Here is a 16,806-nt window from a genome sequence, read left to right as displayed (position 1 = left end):
CTCATGCTCTGTCTCTCTCTGTCTCAAAAATAAATAAAAAACACTTTAAAAATTAAAAAAAAAAAAAAAAAGAAAGGGGCCATCCAAACACTGTCCAGACAGACACAGGCCATGAGGGTGCCAGCCTCCACCACTGAAGCACAGCTCGACCTTCCAGAAGCGAATCTGACCCTCAGGATTCAGCCTGACCTGCAACCCTACATAGGCGCCCGGCTCCAGGCTGGGGTCTCAGGCCTCTACCCTAAGAGGTCAGCAGCATGCAGGGAAGGAGCCAAAGAGCCCGGGTAAGAGAGGCCAGGGAGGATGGGCGGGAAGCCCGGAGTGGGACCGGAGTGGGACCAGACGGAGTCGGGGTTTCCCTGGGAGATGGTGACGGGTGGGAGGTCCCCCTACATCAATGAGACCACGAGCGGCCCCGGGGGTCCAGGTTGGTGATCGAGCGCCACCTGGTGGCCCGTCGCGGCACGGCGCCCCCCCAACCTCCCAATGGGGGCTACCCCAGAGCCTCCTCCCTGAGGGCGCCTCCGCAATCACCCTCCACACCCCCGTTACCCCGCATTTAAAGTCAATATTGCCGATTCCTAGGCAGAAACAAGTTTTCGGTTTTACCCCAAAGAGGAACAAAGCACTATAGTAATTTCCTGTTGCTACTGAGCGTCCCACGAGGCAAGGGCAGGGCTCAACGTCCCCTGGGACGCACGCCCCGCCCCCAGCGCAAGGCTGTGAGTGATCTGGGTGCCCTGTGGGCGTAGGGACTGTCCCCAGCTTGCTCTGCAGATACCGCTCCAGGTGAGCCAGCCCCTCCCTGCCCAGACGTGCAGGGGCAAAGTCCCCCGAGGGCAGGGCTAGACCCTCCCCAGGCCTCTGCCGCTGGGACCCAGAGCCCAGAGACTTCCAGGGCTGAGTTCTTGCCCCTCCTGGCCGCCTGGCGACTGCAGGCCCCGGTTTCCCCTTCTACTACGTGGTGAAGAACAGTGGCTCGGAACTACCTGGGAGTCAGCGGCCCCTTTGAAATAAATGAAAGTGATGGGTCCCTTTCCCGGGTATGTGGGTGCCTAGCTGGGCTCATGAACGGAGATGGCACCCGGGCATCTGGCCAAACTGTTCAACTGGCTCGTCCCCTTTAGTCCTCGCTAAAGGAGATGCAGCTACTTTTTCATTTAGCCCCGTTTTACAGATGAGGCAACCGAGGCACAACTAGGTTCAGTAACTTGTCCAAAGTCGCACAGCCAGTAAATCGTGGGGCTGGATGAGAACCCAGCCTTGGACAAGTGACCCCCTCTGACCTAAGCCTCAGTCTCCCCTCTGAGAAAAGAGATCAGGATTGGCCCGTCCCCTGGGGCAGTGAGAGGGGCATACAAGATTGGAAAGCATATGGTAGATGCTCATTAAAAAGAGCTGTCATTGTGATACACACACGAATGGTTCCAGGTTGCCTCGGCCCATGTGTGGGCACCAGGGTGGGCCGCGGTGGGCGCCCAGAAGGTCCGGAAAGCCCCGTGTTTCCAGAGAATGCTCCGGGCTTGCCAATCTCAGCTCCTTCCTTCCAGCATGTAGCCGGAGGCCTTGCTCATCGATTCTGCTTTCAATTTTGTTTCTTCCTAAAGCCACACACAGGAGTTTCGTTTTCTTTTTCACCAGAAAGCCGATCGGGGTGACTAGGCCTGTTTCTGGAGCGTGGACAGCAAACACCCGGCCAGCTGACGTGTCATCCCTTCGCAGCTGCGGACGCACCGAGTTCAGCCACGCAAGCACCCCTCGCCTCGACCCGGCCCCTCCTCTCCGAGCCCCCGTGCGGGGGCCTCCCGCGCTGTCCCCAGGTCTCCGGGCGTCTCGCGGCGGCCACCAGCATGGCCCAGGCCCCCGAGGACCCTGGAGAAACAGGTACTTTCTTCCTTCTAAGGCATAGTGGGGGTTCCCAGTGGGACTTTTACTTCTCTTTCTGGCTCCTTTCCTTGGCCGGATCACAGCAACGGTAGCCGACCACACATCCCTAAGCGCAGGGGTCAGGAGAGAAGAGGCGGGCCCAGGGACCGGTCGGGGAGGACCTGCTCTGCCCCGGTTAGTACTGTCTGCATGCATTTCAGGAGCCCTCAGGGGCCAGCGCTGTGAAGTTTGCATTTCATACAGGAGATCGTTGCGTCCGGCCACCACAGCCGACACTGGGCTCTGAACTCGTGTTCATTTTAAGAAATAATGAGTTGTTTTGAGAAGAGGCGTCCGGGGACACCTGTGGTCCCCTTCTTCCTCAGATACCCCTTCACTCCTGGAAGAACAGACCAAGGAACCGCATGCTGAGCAAGTGCTGTGTGCTAAAGGGCTTGTGGGCTGTGGGCTGTGGGCGGTTTTTCGTTTTGTTATCATTAGCTCATTTACTCCTCACTACAATCTTGGAGGTAGCTGCCCCCTTTTTTTTTTTTAATTTAAAAACTGTTTTTTTTTTTTTACATTTATTTATTTTTGAGAGACAGAGAGAGACAGAGCATGAGCAGGGGAGGGGCAGGGAGAGAAGGAGACACAGAATCCGAAGCCGGCTCCGGGCTCCGAGCCGTCCGCACAGAGCCCAAGGCGGGCTTGAACCCGCGAGCCGTGAGATCGTGACCGGAGCCGAAGTCGGATGCTTCGCTGACTGAGCCACCCAGGCGCCCCTGGGTAGCTGCTCTTATCCCCACTTTGCAGATGGAAAAAGTGAGGCACAGAGAGGCCACATAGCCAGCGGATCGCAGAGCTGGGGCTCAAACCCAGGAAACCAGCCGTCAGGGCACCATAAAGAGGAAAAACGGTGTGCTGGGGAGGGGTGCCACCACGGTGCAGCCCAGGGCCGGGGCTGGTTTCCAGGTTTCTGTTGTATGTCCCCCCCGGGGACACGCACGTACTCACCACTCAGTAGCTGCACTTAACTTCTCCCTTCCAGGTTTATCTTTCCTTACCAACTTGTCACTTACACCTCATCCGTTTTGCAACTTCCCGTGTACAGATTCACCAGCCGGAAGGCCCAGCACAAGAGGCCAGCCAGCCCTACGGACTTGGCCTTCACTTTGACCTGCTTGGGGTGGAAGTGGAGGGAGGCGAGGAGGCCTACCCAGGGGCAGGCTTTTCAAGAATCAGAACTCTTTTCAAGACAAGGCAGAGTCAGGCTCGCTGTTGACTGGCTGGGGCTCTCCGGCCGCTGGAGGCAGAACTTGGCAGGTGAAGGGGGTGGGGGGTGTCCCCAGGTGTCCCGACTGCACTTCACCTGCGGCCGGCAAGGACGGACATGTCTGATCACAGGGCAAGCCTCACGGCCCAGCTGCGGAGGCAGCAAATGCATCACCCCTTCCCCGATCAGTGTTGCCACCAAGGAACCCGGGAAAAACCCAGAAGGCAGATGGGGCTGTTGCAAAGGGCCCCCGGGTCTTCCCTGGGAGGGTCTTGCTTTGCATTTCTCTTGGGCACTTGGGGGACAGATGTTTCCTGGCAAAAGCTGAGGCTGCTGCCCACAGGGCTCCCTCCAGCTCGCCGGGCACCGCGTGTGCCCTGCTTTCCTCTGCCCACAGAGCTACCGGCCTGGGTTTGTGGGAGCCTGTCTGAAAGCAACAGGGGCCATTCAGAGCCCCTGGGGTTCTGCTTAGGGTCGTTAAGCTCAGGAGGGGAAACAGAGACCCGGGAGGGATCTGCCCGTGCCCTGCCCTGGGTCCTCTGGGCGGACACCTGTCCCAGCGGTGGGTGGAGCCACTGGGTCACTCGCTTATTCAAATGCTGTTTCCCGAGCACCTGCTGTGTGCCCGGTGCTGTGCTGGACACCAGAGGTGCTACAGTGAACCAGCAATCACAGCAGGGGGTCCCCGGAGCCATTCTGCAAGGGCCCCACCCGCATACGCAGCACCCCACTCCCCCGGGCATCCAGGACGGCTCCCCACGAGAGATGGTGTTTGAGCGAGACCCGGAGGCTGAGTGGATGTTGGGGGGCGTAGAGAGGCGGGAGGGTGTTTCTGGCAGAGGGGGCATTACGTGCAAAGGCCCGGGGGTGAGTAAGCTGGAAAGAGCACAAGGGCTGTCGAGGGAAGGGTCCGGCTGCCGGTGGTGGAATTGCTGAGGGAAGGGTCCGGCTGCCGGTGGTGGAATTGCCGTCCTCCGGGAGACGGCGGTGGGGGATGGGCGGGGGGTGGGGGGGCACAGAGGGAGACAAGGGATTCGAGAGAGCGGGGAACAGTGTTTCTAGGCCTCTCTGGACCTGGGCTTTGGGGAGAAAGATCCGTTTCCGAGTGTCTTTAGCTTTCTGGCTTGGATGACCACCACCACTGACGTGGAAAGGGGGAGCCCCCCAGGACGGACAGAGGGCGCAGGGGGGCGACGACAACAGGCCTCCCAGGAGGGACTTTGCCTCCCTCCCCGCTTCTTCCTGCTCCTCTGCCCTCAACCTACCCCACCCCGCCACCTCCGGCTCCCCTGTGCTCTGAGGATGTCTGAGGGCTGAGTGCTCCCCTCCCCCCACACCCCGCCCCTTGCCCTCAAGCGCCCGCACCAGGCAGAGGATGTTCAGAAGGCTGGGGTGCCTCCTCTGGCCATCAGCCTGTCTGGCCAAGGTCCTTTCTTCCTTTCTGTCTTTTTTTTTTTTTTTTTAATTATTTTTTAATGTTTATTTTTGAGAGAGAGAGAGAGAGAGAGAGAGGGAACACACGAGCAGGGGAGGGGCAGAGAGAGAGGGAGACACAGAATCCAGAGCAGGCTCCAGGGCCTGGGCCATCAGCACAGAGCCCGACGCAGGGCTCGAACTCACAGACTGTGAGATCGTGACCTGAGCCGAAGTCGGACGCTTACCTGACTGAGCCACTCAAGTGCCCCTGGCCAAGGTCATTTCTGAGCAGCCCATCTGCCCATCACCGAACAGAGGCGTTGTTAGTGAATGTCTGCTCGGGTCTCCGCCCCTGCCTCTACCCTGGACCCCTCGCATGGGGACCCCCCCGCCCCGAGCTTCCGGCCCTGGCTTGATCCAAGGGAGGCTCCGTTCTCTCTCTGCCCCCCTCTCCTTCTCCCAGACCTCGAGCAGAGGATCCTGCGGGTGCTGAGGGACGCTGGCTCCCCTGTGAAGTCCGTCCAGCTGGCAAAGGAATGCCAAGTGCCCAAGAAGAAGCTCAACCAAGTCCTCTACCGGATGGAGAAGGAGTCGAAAGTCTCCCTGGCGGGCCTGGCGATGTGGCGCCTGGGCGAGGGAGGGACCGGAGAAGTGGTCCCCACAGAGCCGGCCCAGCTCAGCCAGGGTAACCTGCCCCCCGGGGGTCGGGGTGGGCCCAGCGCGAGCAGTCCCGGCAGCGGACGAGCAAGGTCCCGGCCTGGGTTCAAATACGGGCCCTGCCCCTCGAAGGTGCGTGGCATCCCCTGGCCGTGCCTTGATTTCCTTTTCGGACCGCCGGACGTGACAGCAGGCCTGGGGTTGCCAGGGGGCGAGGCGGAAAGGGCCCAGCCTCCTGACCGCGCGCGGCAGGCACTCAGCAGAGCCTGAATAGTGACGATATGGGCACGACGACGATAAGAATAGAACAGACCTAGCTCCTCCGTGGTTCTGCAGGGCAGAGACCAACAGGGCCGGCTTTCATCAGGCGCCCACAGCGGCTGACGGTGGAGACGGGTGGAGGGCACGCCTGCTCTCTGCCCAGAGAGCTGGGTCGGCCGAGGAGAGGCAGGGCGGGTCTGGAGGCAGACTTGTTCCGCCCTGGACGCGGAGGCCGGCTCTCCCTCGTGCGGAGGCCGCCTTGGTCCCGTGGAGACCCCGTCCCCTCTCCTGCCCCTCCACCCCCCACCCACCTTTCTTTCTCCAGCGGCGAGGCCCCAGCGGGACGCAGCCGCGGTTCCAGAGGAACCTGACCCTCAGCTCAGCGAACAGCGTAAGCACCCCCGTTTCCTTTCAGCTGCCGGGCCCCGGGGCCCCTGACCCCAAACCCTCCTGGGCCCCTCGAGATGTCACTCGTGCCCCACCCACCGAGGGGTCCCCACACGGTATCCGGGGGGGAGGTTCAGCCCGCACAGCGGAGGACGCGCGTGGCCAAGGCGCCATCTCTCCGATCAGTGGCCCACATCCGCTGCCCGTCGGCCCCCGAGCCACAGAACGACCTCCGTGCTGTGATATTACCACGTCCTGCAGACGGGGAAACTGGGTACAGGGGGTCCGGGGCTCCCCCACGTCTGCACAGCCAGCAGACAGTGGAGCAGACAGATTCAAGCTCCGGGGTCCCCCTTAACCACCCACCGCCCTGCCTCACAGAGAAAGCCATCTATAGGTTTCTGGAAGGCGCTGGGCCCTGTAAGGCCCTGATCATCGCCCGGGCCCTGGGAATGAAGACAGCAAAAGAAGTCAACCCACACTTGTATGATATGAGAAAGAGGCACCTTCTGAGTCTTGATGAGAAATCAAGTCTATGGTCGATTTATCGACCAGGTAGGTCCCCAGGTAGGTGGGGCAGGGTGGTGGAGAGAGAGCGTAACATCCGACGCTTGGTCCTTGCCTGGGCGCCCTGCCAGCCCCACCTTCCTCGCCAGACCTTCACAGAGGCTTGCAGGGGTCTTGCGGATGGATCACTAGGAGGGGGCGCCAGGAGGGCGGGTGTGCTGGTGGGAGTGACCAAGGAGGGCTTCCTGGAGGAGTGGCCCGAGGTTGCAGCTGCAGAAAGCAAGGGGCCAGGAAAGGAGGTGGCCCGCTCCTAACTGTCTCAGCCCCGGGATGTGGGGCTCACCCTGAGTTTGCTAACAGTTTTCTCTCAGCACTTTGCCCAACGTGCAGTTTCGAAGCTCCTGGAAGGGAAGGCTGGGCTCAGACACCCACAGGGTGGGGTCCCGGGTGACCCCTCCACCAGGTGCAGCGGGCGCGGGGCCCCGCATTTGGGGTCCACGAGGACGTTCTAATTTCTCTTACCATCGGAAGAAAAGATGAATATTGTAATAATAATAAATGGTTAATCACGACCCCAGCTTAGATTATATTTGTCTCTCATCCCAACACAGTCGCGAAATGTAATTTTGAATATTTTTATGGAGAAAGGGACCCACAGAGACACAAGAGCTCAGGGGCCACAAACGTGGGACGTGACCCTGTGTGCGGAGGCGGCAGAGGCCCCGGCAGGTGCCCACCTGGCCCCCATGGGACTGACACCCAGCTCACGGCCCCCAAAGGGGGTCTCAGCGTCCCTGGCACGGTCGCATGTGACAGGGCCAGATCTTAAACACTGGTGAAAACTCTGAATTCTTAAAAATGTCCAGTGAGCCAAACAAAGCTCATCCAGTGGCCAGAAACAGCCCGTGGATGGCCACCTTGCGGCCTTCTCTAAAGGGAGAGGGGTCCTGGGGCTCAGGGGACGCCCGCAGAGGAGGAGGTGAGCAGTGAGGCGCCCAGGAGCCTCCTGAGGTCAGCAGAAGACGCACAGATAGGGTGACCCGCTGTGGTGACGTCCAAGCAAGGCTCATCTGAGACCCCTGCGGGGCTTGTTAAACACGACGGCTCCTGGGTCCCACCTTGGACCTACTGACTCGGGACCCCCCGGGGGAGGGGGACGTGGGGGAACCTGTGTTTTAACAAGCTCCACAGCGGATTTTGTCACAGCCATCGGTATTTGGAACCCCCGGAGAGGTGCAGAGGGCTTGGGTGGAATATTATTTTGCAGATTGTGGAGGAAGAAGCGAGTCCCCCGCGATTATTTACCAGCAAAATCCAATCAACATGATCTGTCAGAATGGACCAAATAACTATATTTCCATTGAGAACTCAGAAGACATCCAGATTGGACATGGGAACGTCATAGTGAAGCCAACCGCCTCTGGGGAGAATGGTGAGTCCTCTCAGAGGCACCCTCAGAGGGACCCGTAGGGGCACCTACTCCCTCTGGGTGGGGGCCGAGAGGGGGACATTCAGCCTTTTTTATTTTTTAATTTTTTTTTAATGTTTATTTATTATCGAGAGACAGAGAGAGCATGAGCGGGGGAGGGGCAGAGAGAGAGGGAGACACAGGCTCCAGGCTCCGAGCTGTCAGCACAGAGCCCGACATGGGGCTCGAACCCCTAAACCACGAGATCATGACCTGAGCTGAAGTCGGACGCTTCACCGACTGAGCCACCCAGGCGCCCTCCAGGACATTCAACCTTTGAGGAGAAAGGGCAGCTTTCACATCTCCAAGGTCATCCCTTGTGGCCTTCCTGATCATGAGGAAGTCTTCCTGCACACCTGGATCAAACCTCTCCTGCTCTCTCTTCATCCCGATAACCTTTTGCCTCCGTTTCAATGGGATCTGATATTTTTCGATGAGACATAGCTTGGTTCACTCTCCTCCAGTAGAATGTCACAAGGGGTCATTGTAGTATTTTGTTTGTTCTAAGACACCCTTTCCCCCCACATTATAACGGCTTAGAAACTGGGATGCACCTGGCCAGTGGTGTCCTAGTTTTGATAAAATACAATCCCGCAGAAGAGTGTTTATTCCATGCCAGGCCCTGGGGTGAGAGGGGACGGGGCCACCTCTCGGACCAGCCGTGGAACACGAGGGACAGCATTAGCCCGAAAGCTGGAATACTCCCTGTGACCTCAAGACAGCCCTTCCCTACCCTGGGCCTTGGTTTCCCCAACTGTGAAATGAGGAACTTTGTTTTAGAATCTGGATCAATGGTTCCCCAACCTTAGTCCTCCCGTGTCGGATTATTTTCTTCATGTTGTTAAATGGTTTCCCTTTTTATCTACTCAAATTTATTTTATGATTTTATCTTAAATCTTTTAAAAAATGTTTAGTTTTGAGAGAGAGAGAGAGACAGACAGACAAAGGATCCAAAGTGGGCTCTGTGCTGACAGCAGAGAGCCCGAAGCGGGGCTCGAACTCAAGAGCCGTGAGATCGGGACCTCAACCGACTGAGCCACCCAGGCGCCCCACTCGAATTTATTCTAAAGTGAACTTTTATAGCACTACCTGAAGTTAAAAACCAGGCGGTTTACCATGAAAATAAATACTGAGAAAATAAAGTAATGTCAGGGCTCTAAATGCTCAGTGTTGAGGGGGTGTTAAAGATATGCCAGCACCTGAGGACACCTGCCCCGGTGGGGTCAGAGGGTGGAGGGCACTAGGGGGCAGAGGCTGTGCTCACTGACTGGGTTTTCGAGTGCCCGGGTGACGCCAGGCGCCAGTCGTAAAAACCCGGGGACCCCCACACTGACTGTTCTGCTGGGCCCCCCTGCTCTCCATCAATTGCCTGAAATGCTCATTCCCAGTCTGGCAGGGGCCACAAAGAATTCAGAGGCCTGTCTTCTCCGTCCAGCCAGGACTTTGTATGTATGTGTGTTAGGGAGGTGTGGGCAGAGGGTGGGCGTCAGAGGTCATGTTGCTGTGTCCCCTGCTAGGTTCCGTGGCTCCCCTCCACCTCCCTCCAATGGCACCAGCTGATCCCCCGACGCAGAGTTCCCCGGCTGCAGCCTGGGCGCCCCAGGACATCCGCTTGGAGAAGTCTGTGCTCAGACGGGTGCTGCTGGGACATGGCAACGAGATGAGCCTTACCAGTGCCCCGGCCGAAGGCCCGGCTGCCTGCGGCCCCTCCGGCAGCCCCCCAGGTAACCCATCCCGCCCCCACCCCACCCCATTCAGCCCCTCGCTGCACGGAACATGAGCCACTCTTTGCGGGGAGAGAGGCATGATGGGAAACTCCTTTCTTTCCCCCAGGAGGCTGTCCCACAGAGGAGAGCAGGTGGGGTTTTTAGAGCTCGCACTCAGGATCCCATTCCCCACCACCACCCCCGCTCAGGAAACCTCAGTTTCTTCATCTGTACAACAGACACAGGGCAGCAGAGGCCAGACCAGCTGAGGCAGAGTCAGAGGAGATGGCCAGACTGGAATGGCATCTAAGGAGGGTAGACAGGAGTCATCTGAGTACCCGATGCCCTACTAAGCACTGTCGATGGTGACCAGAGAGCCCAGGCTAAGTCGTCCCCAGCCCTGGTAGTCCAGAGACAGGCCAGGGATGAAAGACAGCAAAGAGGCCAGGGAACACCAGGAGGAGAGTTTCCAGAAGTGGGCAGGCCGATGAGGTCGGGGAGCTCCGTGGGGACCGGCAGCAGCGGTCGGTGGTGACCTGAGGACACAGAGGAGGTGTGAGTAGGAGGAGGGGAGACTGTGAGCAAGTCTTGTCCAAAGTTTGGATAGGAAAGGGGCCAGGTGGGGGCTGGGGGAGGCTGGGGACAGGCTATGGGTGCATGCAGGTTTTAACCAAAGGTGGAGGCGGCATTCCGGAGCTGTGGGGAAGCCAGCAGCAGAGACGGGAGCAGGCGGCAGGAGGGGGCGGTGGCCGAGTCCCAGGGGAAGGGTGCAGGTGGCACCTGGGGGGCAGGGACCGCCAGCAGTCCAGGCTGTGTGCAGAGGCACCGAGGGAGGCAGGGTCTCTGCTGTGGACCAAGCCTGGTCTGGCCCACCGGGGGGACCTTCAGGGAGGCGAGCGGGCCAGGGAGGACTTGAAAGCCAGGCTGGGGGGTCAGGGTTCGGGGGCCACCATCCAGCTGCTTGTGCAGCCCTCCTGACATCTCTGTCTCTGACTGACCCACAGTCTCTGCCACCACTGTTGGCTCAGGAGCTTCGTTCAAAATTCCAGGGTCCAAACCAGGACCTGACTGCAAGGCAGATGGGATCCAGAGAGTCCACATCAGTTCATGCTTCCTTGAGGACACTGCCATTGGCAACGGCAACAGAATGACTGTCATCTCAGGGACAGCTGGTCCAGGAGGAGTTGCAGAGCCTGAGGACAGCAGAAGGGGCCCTGAGGAGCTGGACAAGGATGCAGGTGAGCCTGGGACAAGGTGGGCCCTGTGTTCTCTCTCTCTCTTTCTCTCATCCATCCATCCACCCACCCACCCACCCACGTACCCACCCATCCTCTACCCATCTCTCCATCCCCCCATCCACTCACCCATCCATTTACCCATCCATCCATCCACCCACCCACCCATCCACCCACTCACCTATCCATCCATCCATCCATCCATCTATCTATCTATCCACCCACACATCCACCCACCCATCCATCTACCCACCCACCCATCCACTCATCCACCCATCCATCATCCATCCATCCATCCACCCACCCACCCACCCACGTACCCACCTATCCATCCATCCATCCACCCACCCACCTATCCATCCATCCATCTATCTATCCACCCACACATCCACCTACCCATCCATCTACCCACCCATCCATCCACTCATCCACCCATCCATCATCCATCCATCCACCCACCCACCCACCCACGTACCCACCCATCCTCTACCCATCTCTCCATCCCCCTGACCACTCACCCATCCATTTACCCATCCATCCATCCACCCACCCACCCACCCATCCACCCACCCACCTATCCATCCATCCATCCACCCATCCATCCATCCATCCATCTATCTATCCATCCACCCACACATCCACACATCCACCCACCCATCCATCTACCCACCCACCCATCCACTCATCCACCCATCCTTCATCCATCCATCCACCCACTCATCTGTCCATCCATCCATCCATCATCTACCTATCCATCCATCCATCCACCCACCCACCCACCCACCTATCCACCCACCCACCCATCTGTCCATCCATCCATCCATCCATCCATCCATCCATCCACCCATCCACCCACCCACCTATCTATCCATCCATCCACCCACCCACCCACCCACCTATCCACCCACCCATCCATCTGTCCATCCATCCATCCACCCACCCACCTATCCATCCATCCACCCATCTGTTCATCCATCCATCCATCCATCCATTCATCTATCCATCCACCCATCAATCCATCCATCATCCAGCCAGCCAGCCAGCAAGCCACCCACCCACCTGTCCATCCATCCACCCATCTGTCCATCCATCCATCCATCCATCCATCCGGTCACCCATGCATCCACCCATCATCCATCCATCCATCATCCATCCACCCACCCACCTATCCATCCATCCATCATCCGCCTATCCATCCATCCACCCACTCATCCATCTACCCATCCATCCCTCAATCATCTACCCACACACCCATCCATCTCATGCATCCATCCATCCATCCATCCACTCATCTGTCCATCCACCCACCCATCCACCCATCCATCCATCCATCATCCACCTATCCACCCACACACCCATCCATCTCATCCGTCCATCCATCCACAGTCATTCTCAAGTCTCCCATTTCCTGATGTCTGGAAGGCAGTAGAGGTCATAGCAGAGAGCAGCTCTGGAATCAGTGTATGGAGTGAAATCTTTTTAGCCAAGCGACCTAGCCCAGCACTTAGCTCTGAGCCTGTTTCCCATCTGTGACATGAGGATGGTAATTGCCTGTGGCTTCTGGTTGTGGCGAGCACTGGGTGGGCTCTGTAGGCAAAGCCTCAGCCCTGTGCCTGGCCCTGCATGTGCCTTCAGGCAGCGTCCAATATCATTACCATTGGTGTCATTTTAGGCCTCATGGGAAGCACTGGGGCGCCACAGTGAGTGAAGCTCTGTCTCAGAGAGAGGTTAACCTCTCCCTGCAGGGTGGTCGCCACCTGCTGGAGGCTCAGCACACGTGCAAGTTTGCGGGGGGGGGGGGCGGGGGGGCGTCCTGGCTGGCGGGAGGCACAGACAGACCCTGGTTTCTTCCACCTCGGTGCTGTCCTTGTCTGTGGGCAGAGGGGCTATAGAGGGCCAGCCATTCCCCTTCGACCAAGCACACCCACGCCCCTGGTCTCAGTCCGACGGCCTGCCCTTGGCCTCACGAGGGGCTGGGAGATGTCACCTGCGCTCTGCCGAGACTCAGAGGAGGGGGCTCCACGGCGAACAGGACGACAGGACTGCAGTTAGCCGCCTAGCCACAGCTCCGGCCCCGGTTGTGGGGACTTCAACTCTGCTGCACAGGCAGGAGCAAGGTGGTGGCGGCAGGGGGAGGGTGTCCCGGTCTGGGGACAAGCGTGGGCAACAGGTGAGAGCAGGATGGCGGGTGAACCGAAGCGTCAGTGTGACCCGTGCATGCTTCGTGGGGGGCGGAGGCCATAGCACAGCTCCAGGCCCCATGGAGACGTTGGCATTTCTTCAGGGCCACGGGGAGCCGCGAAGGAGCTCTGAGCAGGAGAGGGTATGGCAGGATTTCTGCCTTCAGTGTGAAGGAAGGATCGGGGGAGATGGCAGCTCCTGACTCTCTGGGATTGGGACGAAGGAGTCCTACTGTCCCTGTCGCGGTGGAAACCCTAGACTGGCTGGTGACTGGTGCCCTAGCCGGCATCCACCTGCCCGGGGGCATCTGTGCTGGATGCGAGAGGGTCCTGCCATCCTGATGGCCGGGACCTTGAGCTCCCAACAGGGAGGGGAGTCAGTAGGGAGAGGGCACCCTCTTCCTCACTTCCCGGAAACCTCCACAGAGGCACACAGGAGCCCCAGGGGTCGTGGACCACCCCCACGTGGTCTTAGGACTGGCCAAGACCCTCTCGATGGAAGGAAATTCAGCCCTCCGTGTGTGAAAAATTTTGTCCCTCCCCAAGGGCTAAGCAGTGGCACTGACGAGGCCTAATTCACTCTGCACCCTACCCACCCTCCTCGCTGGCCTGAAGAAGGTCTAACTTGTCAGGTGACGGGCAGGATCCCGTCCTGAGAAGTGTAACGTCTGGCAGGTTTTCCTTTTCTTGGGGGGGGGGGGGGATGGTTAATCACAGACCATCAGTGCCGTGGACTGTGGCGCCCTCTTTGGGGTGTCTGTGAGCTGAGGCGCCTGCATGGGCCGTCAGCAGGGGCGTGGGGGGCTCTCGGCTGCCCGCCTGCCCGGCTCGCTGCTGTGACGCCCGGATGGGTGACATGATCTGGGGGCCCCGGTGCGACGTGGAAAAGTGAAGCTCCTTGTTCAACGTCCGAATCTCAAGACACAATGGAGCTTTTTTTTTTTTTAATTTTTTTTAATCTTTATTTATTTTGAGAGAGAGAGACAGAGCACAAACGGGGGAGGGGCAGAGAGAGAGGGAGACACAGAAGCCGAAGCAGGCTCCGGGCTCCGAGCCATCAGCACAGAGCCCGACGCGGGGCTCAAACCCACGGACCGCGAGATCGTGACCTGAGCCGAAGTCGGACGCTCCACCGACGGAGCCACCCCGGGCGCCCCAAGACACAATGGAGCTTTAAACTGAGTGAGCACAGGGTCCCTCTGAACGCAGGCCCAGGCCACGTGGCTGTGAAGCTGGCCCTCCTCGGAGCCTTCTGGAAGACGACCCCTCCTCTGTGCGGTACTCCTCGGTCGCTCAGACCACTGGGTCTTTCCAAGAAATGATGCTGCAGCCGCCTGAAAGCTTCTTCCGTCTTTCCAGTGTTAGGAAGAAGCAACTCACTCCCTCATTCAGCAGTTCTGCCCCTGTCCCCGCTCTGAAACGCTCGCTCACCTGGACTTCCAGCCATGAGCAAACCAGATAAATAGTCCAGGAAGGACCGGAGACAGCTCACAAAGCAAGAAAGACTGTGGCACTGTGAGCAAACCAACAGTGAAACCCGGGGAGGGGCGGGCAGTGCCCTGGTCCCCAGCGAGCCAGATCGCTCCGGTTATTTGAGGTGAGGGGGCCCGGGTGTCCCTTTGGCAACAGTTTCTGTCTTCCCCAGGACCCCTCTCCGAAGGTGCGGAGCCCAGAAGGGAGTTCCCTCCGGACCCGGCTTCCTCCCTCAGCACCAACGTCTCGAAGCTCTTCTCCCACCTAGAAGCCGTGACTCTTGAAAGCAGGGATCCCCACAACGCCGAAGACGGCGGCCGGGTGGACAGAACCCCAGACGTGGCGTCCCAGGGGGAGGTCGAGCCCAGAACAGACAGCCAGCCTCTCTCGGAAAGAGCAGGCGAACGCCAGTGAACCTTCGGTACTATGCTTTCTGGGCTCCGTAAGCGTCCTTTTCCGCCTTCTTGCCTCCTGACACGCGACCGGCAAGGGTCAGCGTTTGGGCTGGGCCTGGCCTGGGGCTGGGTCACCTCTGTCCCTACCACCACCTTAGCCCGCCTTCCAGCATGGCTACCCACCCTCCTGTCACTCAAGACCTGACTTCCTCAAGGCCTGTTATGGCTGCCTGACCTCTTTCCAACTCGACCTTTCTAGAACTTCCCTACCTTGACTTTGATCTCTTGGCCCTTCTTAGCTGAACTTCCAGAAAACAGATCCCTGCCGTCCGGGCCCCAGTGGGAGTCACTGGCCAGCCCACGGGCCAGGGGGCCTCTGCTGGCCAGTCGTCAAGGAATGTTTGTCTTACGCCAGCATGGTGCTCGCGGGTGGACGGGGTTCCCTTGGAAGGGCTGTGGGCGCAAGTGGCATTTCCAGAACAAAGGAACGGAGTGGGGTTGGTTCAGAGGACACTCGCGGAGGGATGATGGGAGGAAGACAGAGAAGGCTAGAAGAAGGTGGTGGTCAGCCGGGCAGGGCCATTGTGGACTCGTGTGCTCCACTCGTTACGCCCACGACATACACAGCTACACGTGCACTGTCCCTCCCAATGCCACGCCCGTACGTCTCTCTCTTTTGCATTAACTCTACTGGACCGTGACTGTCCAACGCCCAGGAGCCGCATCCCCTGGGGCTAGCATCCACCTTGGTGGAGGAAGGGCTGGCTCATCACAGAGACTCAGTCAACGAGGTCACTGACCAGGGGTGCTTGGGTGGCTCGTCGGTTAAGCGTCCAACTCGATTTCGGCTCAGGGCATGATCTCAGGGTTTGTGGATTTGAGCCTTGCGTCGGGCTCTGCGCTGACGGCCTGGAGGCTGCTTCGGATTCTCTCTCTCCCTCTCTCTCTGCCCCTCCCCCACACGCTCTCTCTTTCTCTGTCTCCTTCTCTCTCAAAATAAATATATATATATATTTTTTAATGTCACGGAACAAACCTTTATGCCTTTTCAACTTGGCTGGGAAGATCTTGAGTTCCTCGACACGTTGATCAGTGCCCGGACCAATATAGAGCACTTCTGGTATGTCCCCTAAAGGGGACGCGTCCTAAGGCATTGTTTGAGCCCCTGGATCCAGCCATTCCTGAAGCAGGCTCTATCTTTGCTCCTGTCCATTAGATGAGCCCATGTGTCTGTCTCCTTAGTGTGGAAGTCCGCGCCAGGCGGATTTCAGTTTCCCAGTGTGGTATGTCCCTCTCACCTCTGCCGCCGCCTTTCCTTAGCTCTACGCTATGCAGCCAGCAGGTCTCGGCTGAGACGCGACCTCGTCCAAGAAAGCTTCCCAAGCTCTCATTCCAGCCTGTGTCTCTTCGCTGCCCCTGAGGCCTCCTGTGCTTCCCTGTCAAACCCGTGCCATTGCCTTGTTACTCGTCTGTCTCTCAAAACTCACTTTGTTGTAGATGACAGGAAGCTGGGACCCACTTCCCACAGAAGGGGATGTGCTGACTCTTCTCATGCAGACAAGGCCAAGCACGAATCTTGCTTCAGGAACGTCTCCGTCCCGGAAGGCAGACAATGTCTCGGGACGCAGCCTCCCTCTTTCCGTCTCTCTGCTCTGCTCTCCTCTGGGTTGGCAAAGATGGCCCCTGGCAGCTCCTGGCCCCCACCCTGAGCACCGCTTTCCAATAGCCAAGGCCAAGGTGGGTGGCTTTGGTCATGGGACCACCTCCCAGCTGAGGTCATTAGCCGGAGCAACGGGATGCTGTGATTGGCCGACTGGTGTCACATGATCTATCCCTGGCACCAGGATGGGGGGGTCAGTCAGCCACCCCCAAGTCACCTGGCTTGAGGGCGTGGCCAGTGCTCTAAAGTCACAGAAAAGGGACAGGCGCGGAGCTCAGAAGTCCACCGCATCTCCCCCGGCATCGGCCGGTGAATTCCCTGG

General features: G+C 58.9%; 1 protein-coding gene across 6 annotated transcripts; it reads left to right on the top strand.

Annotated features, from left to right (window-relative positions):
* Positions 1 to 683: 683 nt before the first annotated feature.
* On the top strand, positions 684 to 15,841 carry ZBP1 (Z-DNA binding protein 1). Of its 6 annotated transcripts, XM_025932387.2 has the most exons (10): positions 684 to 789; positions 1,642 to 1,695; positions 1,737 to 1,884; positions 5,019 to 5,240; positions 5,799 to 5,864; positions 6,242 to 6,415; positions 7,635 to 7,799; positions 9,353 to 9,559; positions 10,546 to 10,779; positions 14,602 to 15,841. In XM_025932387.2, the coding sequence occupies exons 3-10, from the start codon at positions 1,851 to 1,853 to the stop codon at positions 14,841 to 14,843; spliced, it is 1,344 nt and encodes a 447-aa protein (XP_025788172.1). In that variant the 5' UTR covers positions 684 to 789; positions 1,642 to 1,695; positions 1,737 to 1,850; the 3' UTR covers positions 14,844 to 15,841. The 6 variants fall into 6 exon arrangements, 5 of the variants coding, with proteins under 5 accessions (XP_025788172.1, XP_086558686.1, XP_086558685.1 ...); XR_015249565.1 differs by lacking the exons at positions 684 to 789; positions 1,642 to 1,695; positions 1,737 to 1,884 and adding an exon at positions 14,316 to 14,471 and having other exon boundaries at positions 4,639 to 5,240; positions 14,602 to 14,741; XM_086702560.1 differs by lacking the exons at positions 684 to 789; positions 1,642 to 1,695; positions 1,737 to 1,884 and adding an exon at positions 4,639 to 4,832.
* Positions 15,842 to 16,806: the final 965 nt, after the last annotated feature.

The sequence above is a fragment of the Puma concolor genome, chromosome A3, assembly GCF_028749965.1.
Source record: "Puma concolor isolate L17-30 chromosome A3, mPumCon1.1.hap2, whole genome shotgun sequence".
NCBI classification, from domain to species: Eukaryota; Metazoa; Chordata; class Mammalia; order Carnivora; family Felidae; genus Puma; species Puma concolor.
This window is presented reverse-complemented; position numbering and strand designations above follow the sequence as displayed.

What these genes read in the sequence shown, in the direction of transcription:
- ZBP1 (XM_086702557.1), top strand. Translation starts at nt 4,886, where the DNA reads ATGTCTGCTCGGGTCTCCGCCCCTGCCTCTACCCTGGACCCCTCGCAT. An exon ending in GCCGGCCCAGCTCAGCCAGG is followed by an intron (nt 5,241 to 5,798) that starts GTAACCTGCCCC and finishes TTCTTTCTCCAG; the next exon opens with CGGCGAGGCCCCAGCGGGAC. An exon ending in AACCGCCTCTGGGGAGAATG is followed by an intron (nt 7,800 to 9,352) that starts GTGAGTCCTCTC and finishes GTCCCCTGCTAG; the next exon opens with GTTCCGTGGCTCCCCTCCAC.